Source organism: Apodemus sylvaticus, chromosome 2 (assembly GCF_947179515.1).
Source record: "Apodemus sylvaticus chromosome 2, mApoSyl1.1, whole genome shotgun sequence".
NCBI lineage: Eukaryota > Metazoa > Chordata > Mammalia > Rodentia > Muridae > Apodemus > Apodemus sylvaticus.
The window spans coordinates 27,813,194-27,820,777 of record NC_067473.1 but is presented as its reverse complement, the minus strand read 5'-3'; the positions used below and the strand labels follow the sequence as shown (position 1 = coordinate 27,820,777).

The 7,584-nt window shown below is 37.4% G+C and overlaps 1 protein-coding gene across 1 annotated transcript; it reads right to left on the bottom strand.

Moving 5' to 3' along the window:
- Window positions 1-3,206: 3,206 nt before the first annotated feature.
- Window positions 3,207-6,039, bottom strand: Gngt1 (G protein subunit gamma transducin 1). The gene is made up of 2 exons (XM_052172421.1): window positions 5,944-6,039; window positions 3,207-3,335 (listed from the first exon to the last, which is right to left on the bottom strand). The coding sequence occupies exons 1-2, from the start codon at window positions 6,037-6,039 to the stop codon at window positions 3,207-3,209; spliced, it is 225 nt and encodes a 74-aa protein (XP_052028381.1).
- Between the last annotated feature and the right edge of the window lie 1,545 nt (window positions 6,040-7,584).

Here is a 7,584-nt window from a genome sequence, read left to right as displayed (position 1 = left end):
AAAGTAAGCTAGGTCACATTCCAAAATCTGCCTCTTGAAATCATAAGAATAAATGATAATAGTACAGGTTATTAAAAATGGCAGGTATTTTAGCACATATTTGTTTTACTCTGGATTCATTTGATATTTGTTGGAGTTAGGTTTTTAAAAAACTAAGCAATCTCAGGGCAACTTCTAGAACTGTATGTTCATCAAGAGTTAACCATTTGCATAAGCTTCCTGTTTTAGACAGAGAGGCCTTTAAGTCACAGAACCCAGAAGTCCATAGTGATTTGTAACTCACTATTCCAGTTTCCTTCCTCTACATTGTTCATATAAGACTGTAAGACCCTATCACAAATGATACTTCTGATTGTTGTACTTGACCAGTTTTCACATAGTATGACTCTGTTTTGGAAAGGATAGAACTTGAGATCAGAATTTTTTCAAAAAGAATTGACTAAAATCCACTCAATCCAAATAAAACTAGGACTGTTTTCTCCTCTTTTTCTGCTACTCTTCTCGGTGTTCATCCTTCTTCCTCCTCTTCATTCTCCTCCATCTTCTCTGCCTCTTACTACATCTTGGCCTCAACTTCACGTGTGCACCTCAAAGCACATGTGATTCAAGTGATAGACTCCATAAGTACTCACTCTTACTAACACGCCACAGGCTTTGTTGAAGAGCCAAATAGTGAGGCATTTTAGGAGATTGTTATTGTTGTTCTTTGTCTTTTGTTTTGCTTTTGACTGTCTTAGCCAATTCTCCTGAACCAAGTAACCCAGGGCCCTGAGATGACAGTTTTTAAAGAAAACAGAGTCACTGTCAGCTGCAACTGGGCTGTCTGGGGAAACAGTCACAGCTTCATTTTCTTCTTTCTGGATCTCTTCCTCTGTGATTCTCTCCTTTGAGTTCTTGCTTATTGAAAATTCAAGAATATGCATTTTTATTCAATAATAAACTGAACATTGTACCATAAGAATTCTGCCTTGTCCAATATAAACATTTGGCAAGTATGTGTTTTCCTGCTCTTAGTTCAATTAAATACGGATGAAGTCAGTCTAATTCTAGTAACAATTTGTAATAGGTTAGGGTGTTACAAACTTTAGGCTTGGAAAAATTATGATAACAGCATTGAAATGAAGACTCAAAAATTACATTTCAATGTAAAGTAATATTAAATGACTTCAAAGTATATATCTGTATAAGAAATTATCTCAGAAAAGGCAACTTTCAAAGGGCATAAGTGGCGTGGGGAGACACTTCAGGTGAGGAGATCAACGTGACCAAATTTCAATGGGAAGATCAGGGCACCCTGGCATTTGTTCTTATCTGTACAGGGACTTGACGGCGATTACAACAGTGCATTTTATTAAGCCTGCCATGTGGCTATTTCGGAGCTAAGAGATTACAAAACCCAAAATAAAAATCACCCTTAGTTTATTTTATACACTTCAAAAGGACATTTCAAAGAGTTGGATTTGCTTGTCCCAACTTCTCAATACAGGAGGCGAGCAAAGGACTTTAACTTTCAACCATCAGACCTCGACATGCATTTAGAGTCTGCTTTGCCTGCTGCTGAATGTCCTAACAAAGACTTCGCATTTCGGAACCAAAGGAAAATATGCCACAGCTTGTTAAATAAACACTAACTTACAGGTGGAAACCCCCCAAAGACAGACTTCAGTCCAATAAATAATTAGGTGTGATAGTAAAATAGGTGGCGATGTTGCTATAGAGGAACAGAGACTGAAGAAGATGAATAGAAATGCTGGGGTTGGTGGGATGATTGACTTTTGGACTTCTAAATAGGAGAGAAGTAATTTCTCCATAGGAAAATTTGATGAGATTGCATAATTTACCCTGGAGTATTTATGGCATAAGGTTTCTCAAGTGAAGACTTGCAGAAAAGGATGTAGCTGTCCTACGTCCATGATCCTGAGTCCTCACCTCAGACGTCTGCCAGACATCCTGAGTCTACAGTTTGCTTGTTTGAGAGAAAATTGATTGGGTTGAGTATTTCCTATGATCTAATGGGAGAACATGGAGCTGACCTTCAGATGTCCACCAGAACCAATAAATAGTACACGGTTTGCTTTCTGTCTCTAAAAAGATGGCCGTCACTTTCTCTTGTGGTGTTCTGATGACTGTAGCATTCAAAATTCACTGTCCATGTGAGGTAGCAACTAGGAGATGATGATGATAATAAAATGGTTTGCTTTGTGTAATTACACCTGCCATTTCTCACAGAAGCAGAGACAAGGTGGCTGCAATGCTCGTTCCTGTGGCTTGCCCTAGCGTGGTGTGCCGGTGAGAACCTTTATGGGAATGGAATGGAAAGGGTTATAACTGATAACATTTTGAAAGGCTTTTTTCTAGTTGTTTTTCCAGTTAGTGATAGTTCATAGCTAACAGTTACTGTGTCTCACCATGTGTCAGGAAATATATGCTGAGTGTTTTAGTTATATCCAGAACCAGTATTATCTTCATCTTCATAGAGAAGAAACCATGCTTTAGGAAGAAGCATAAAATAACCCAAGTCTGTTCAGCAGGAGAATGACAAAAACAGACTTCTTTGTCCCCAAACTCTGTGCTCATAACCTTAAATTCACTGTGTTCCGTGACCGGAGGCTGAACTCTTAATCCAGTTGGTACTCTGGGAAAAAGTCACATCATTAGTGACAGGTAGAATGGAGTAAGAATGTACGTGAGGCTATATTAACAATAGCCCTTTTGGTTGGGGTGAGGGAAAAAAAGAAACAACCAATAAAGTTTCAAGAATTAATGTATATGATATATAATAGACAATATATAATAGACAATATAGTACAATATACAATGTAATGTATATTGTATTTTTTTCTTGCTAAGATAGATGATCTGTGTATGAAAACAATAGGCTTCATGTGCCTGGAGCAAATTGAGAATAAAATGTGTTTAATTCTAAAAGTTCTAAAAGAGTATCGTTAATATTGAAAGGAAAACGAAAAAAATATAAAACTACTCAGGCAATTTTAAAGCAGGGTCCATCAATATTACTCCTAATTACTTGTTAAGCCTTATGTGAAATACTTCATATAAAACATGAGTATACATGTTATTGCATCTTCATTTTATTAAAATTTAAAGTTTATAAATTTAAATAACATATACAAGTTTAATTATAAAGGAGAACAGTTTGCATTATCATTAAAACTCAAAATATTCTAAGAAAACTTCCCCCCTGCCTAAGAAATCACACAGCCTCCTTTGAGCTCCTTGAAGGGATTTTTATCTTCTGGAATCCCCTTCACTAGAGGGTCTTCTCCAGATCTTTCTTCAATATAATCTCTTACTTCTTCACAACATTTGGAAACCTTAAAAGAAAGGAGACAGAGATAACTCATTTGTTTTAGAAAAGAATTCTTCGGACAGTAGAAATGTATTTATTACATTTCTAGGTTGTAGCTTTTTAAGATGATTCCATCTACGTTCTGCCAGTGCACTTGTATTTTCCAGGGTAGAAAAAAATCATTCCCACACTTCCCTTCTAGATGTCTCCAGAGGAGAGAAAGCTGACCCTCGGCTAACATTTCCTAGTAGGCCTTCCTCTAGCTTTGTCAAGGAAACACAAGTGTGGGATTTCTCAAATGTAGTCTCCCTTCTCTTCCTAAACGTTTAGTGTGAAGATGGATGAGAGCGAACAGTTGCTAAATTCCTGGCTTATTTTCAGTCTCTGATTCTCAGAAGTGCAGACTCACAGCTTTAAACTCAACAACAATGACTGTTCATAACAGTGTATGTCATGTGCTCCAAGAGATCACTGATTTTGGCTATTTTGCTTAGTATAGCCCAGGCATCTAGAACAGAGTCTGTGCTGAATTGAAGCTCAATCTCAATAAGCTAATGTGTGCTGAAATGGACATTCATTTATAGCTTTATAATTATGATTTAGAAAACAGCCAGGCTTTGGGACTGGATCTACATAGGTAATGTGCACATGTGTGTATTCAAAAGAGTTCAAATTATTCATCGCTTTTAGCTTCAATTCATTTTATATTCAATTAATGCCTTTTATGACAGTAGCACAGATCTGTATCTTTGACAACACAGTGACCAATTTGTAAGTTATTTAATACTTTAGTATCTTTTCCATAAAATTGTATACTATATACACAAACATGTACATTAGTAGACACACATGAATATATGTGTGTACTTTAAAATCTACATTTGGAAATAGTCCCAATCTAATGATACCAGGAGATGAAGCCTTTGACAGCTGCTTTCACCCTGAGGGCTAGCTCATGATCAGTGTTAGCCCTGAGAAGGAAGGCTCACCAGAACAGTCACTCCCTCATCTTCTTCTTCTTCTTCTTTTTTTTTTTTTTTTTTTTTTTTTTACCATGAAAGGACACAGTGAGAAGGCGCTACCTGGGAATGAGGGCACACGCCCTGGATTTGGATGAGTGGATGAGTGCAGTTCCAGAACTGTACAGAATAACATCAAAATGATTTACCACTTGTGTCATGGCACAAAATTTATTCCAATCTCTTACAGCAGCAAGAACAGACTAAAACAAAGTGTGTGTGTGTGTGTGTGTGTGTGTGTGTGTGTGTGTGCATCTGAACATGCATGTGTGCATGTGAAGGTGTGTGTCTAAATATACAGCAAAATATCTGTATTGGAGAAGGTGGGAGAAGAAAAGGAAGAAAAAGCAGTAGCAGGAAGACAACACAGGACCGAGAAGAGAGTGAGGTTTACGGTATAATATTGTTATTTAAACTTGCAAAGGCAAGAATATTCTAAATAGTGGAGAGGTGAGTGAGGGTGCAGGTCGTGTTTGCCTCAAATGAAAACTCCAAGGTGATTAATAAACCCGAAAATATTCACAATGCTGAGCAAAGGACACTCAGGAGCTCATTCATGTAATAAGGATGCTAGCTTGTCTGTTTTGTGCTCTGCTGTGCTGATGAAGATTTGAGTTTATCTTTATATCTTTGTCTCTATGGAAAGAGTAACATGATAGTTGGAGGCAATTATAAAAAACTAATATCTTAAATGTATTTTCTTAGAAATAAGGTTTGAGCAACGCATGACAAGACTATAATCTCTTTTTAATCTGTTCTCATAAGGATGTGTATACATACATATGTACACACATACATACATATATGCATGTGAATATGTGTGTGTGTGTGTGTGTGTGTGTGTGTGTGTGTGTGTGTGTGTGTAATATACTATTATCATTCATGGAGACGTTTTTGTTTTGCTATCTTGAAATGAAGTTAGGTAACCTAAAATGAAATGAACTTACTTATCACACATATCTATACTCCTTGAGATTCCGTCAGTTTAAAGAAAGCTTTCTATTCCCTTTTACTTTCTGTTCCATTTAATGCATAAACTCTGGGTCACTATTCTCAAGAGCTGTCAGATATTTTCTAGGAGAAACTAATGAGTTATTGTGGCTGAAATCATTTTTATTTGCAAAAGAAGACTAGGACAGACTAATTTGTAACTGACCAGGGCAGGGCTGGAGAGAATGATGTTGTACTTTTAAATACATCAACATCAAAGTATTATATAAACTGAAGAATATCCCATCAACCTATAGAAACAAGACCAAAATGTCTCAATCCCTTATTTCATTTGAGTGCTTAAAATGCCACCTCTGTTTTCAAAATTTCCCCTATTTTATTTTACTTGGTCTTTCTGTAAAAGTATAAAACATTTCTAAGCTCATTAAACAAAAATAGGCAAAGAGCCACACTTGGACCAGGACTAGCTTTCTAACTCTTGGGCTTAGAGTCTAACTCATGAAATAAATTTAATTGTTACCTTTCTTCAATGCTGATTATGTTTTCCACTAACAATTTACTTTTAGATACACTGATTTGTTCCAGTATATGCTAAAGGAATTGGGAGGCTCGAGTGTTTGCCATGCTGTCTCTTCTAGGGAAATTCTTGAGGTCACCACTTACCATCATTCTCTCCAGTGTCACTTCCTTCTTGAGCTGGTCTACCTCCATCTTCAACTTGTCCTTTTCTGTCAGGTCCTCAATATTGATCACGGGCATCTTCTGTCTGTTAGAAATAGAGTGTAAACATACACACCTGAACTGCTGGAGCAAACATTACACACACACACATACACACACACACACACACACACACACACACATACACACAGGGGGGGAGGGAGGGAGGGAGGGAAGGAGAGAGAGGGGCGAGAGGGAGGGAAGCTCACAGGCAGCCCATCCCTGTGCTCCTCACTTACCAGGGAAGTTGTTTTATGATTTTCTTTCAAATTGCCTATGTGCCTATGATAACCAGCTCCTCCTCAGGAACAAGCTCTCTGACCACTGCTCATATCACATGCCAGGCTTAGAATTTTAAAGCTTCTTCATAATCTCCCCTAATATGATTAAACTAAGCATTTCTCTTCCAACACCTGCCAGGAGACTTGAGGGGAGGGGACTGTTTAGTCAGCGTCTGATATAAAGTCTTAACGCCCCTCCTATCTTCTGGCCTTTTGCCGTCTGAACTTCCATGTTTTCAACTCTCCTCTCTAGTATCAAAGCCATCCACCAAGGAATCAATGCCGTTCGGTTCAGTCAGAGGTTATTTGGAGGACTTCCCATTAATCCTCAAATTGCTGGAGTATATAATCTGGTATTAAAAGAGAACTATTTATAAAGAGTACCATTATTAAATATATCATAGAGAATCGATTGAAATGTGAACCAATGGAGCTGAATATAGTAAATAAACTTCAAAAATAAGCTATTCTACAATTTAGAAATGTCGTTCAACAATACCTAGGATTTACAGGTAACTGCTGCAGTGCATTGAACAAAGCGTGTTGAGCAGCTATAACTTGTTAAAGATCATATTGATTCTGATCTACCAATGTAACTTTTGTGAGAAGAATGGACTCTTCTAGCACCTTCCTCTTATTTAGACTCACAGATAATGGAGAGGAAGGCTTGGTGGCTGTTGCTATGCCCAAACTTGCTTGACAGACATATTGTTATACTCAAATCACATTGTGTATGTCACCTGCTTCTCTCCTTTTCTACTTTACATCTGCAATTTAATTTTCAGATGGAAATATTTTGATGAAACATTGGATATTCAGATCACACACTATTTCAGGCAATATGACTTTGTACCTTTACAGGAAAACACTCGACTAAATAATATCATCACAACTGCCATTTGTGTATGTGTTATTTTCATTTCCAAGACAATAGGGGAAATGTTGTATACCTCTTAGTCTTAAGATGCCCTGTGGTCCCCGAGAAAGAGGTAATTCATGTCTTTTTTTAATAAAAATTCTGCATATGCAACCCAGCCCTAGAATAGAGCCACCAAGGCTGGCTACAGGAGCCCACTGTTACCCATGGGTCTTCCTTTTCCCATTCTGCTCTTTCAATGAATTCATGAAATTCTTAGGCAAATCGTTAGAACTGGAAAATATCATCCTAAGTGAGGTAACTCACAAAAGAACACACATGGAATGCACTCACTGATAAAAGGATATTAGCCCAGAAGCTCTGAATACACAAGACACAATTCGCATATCAAATGATTCCCAAGAAGGAAGGAAGGAGAGGTCTCTG

Excerpts from the sequence above, each read along its gene's own strand:
- Gngt1 (XM_052172421.1), bottom strand. The coding sequence starts at position 6,039 with ATGCCCGTGATCAATATTGAGGACCTGACAGAAAAGGACAAGTTGAAG. Across the intron at positions 3,336-5,943 it reads TGACACTGGAGAGAATGATG|GTTTCCAAATGTTGTGAAGA; the intron begins GTAAGTGGTGAC and ends CTTTCTTTTAAG.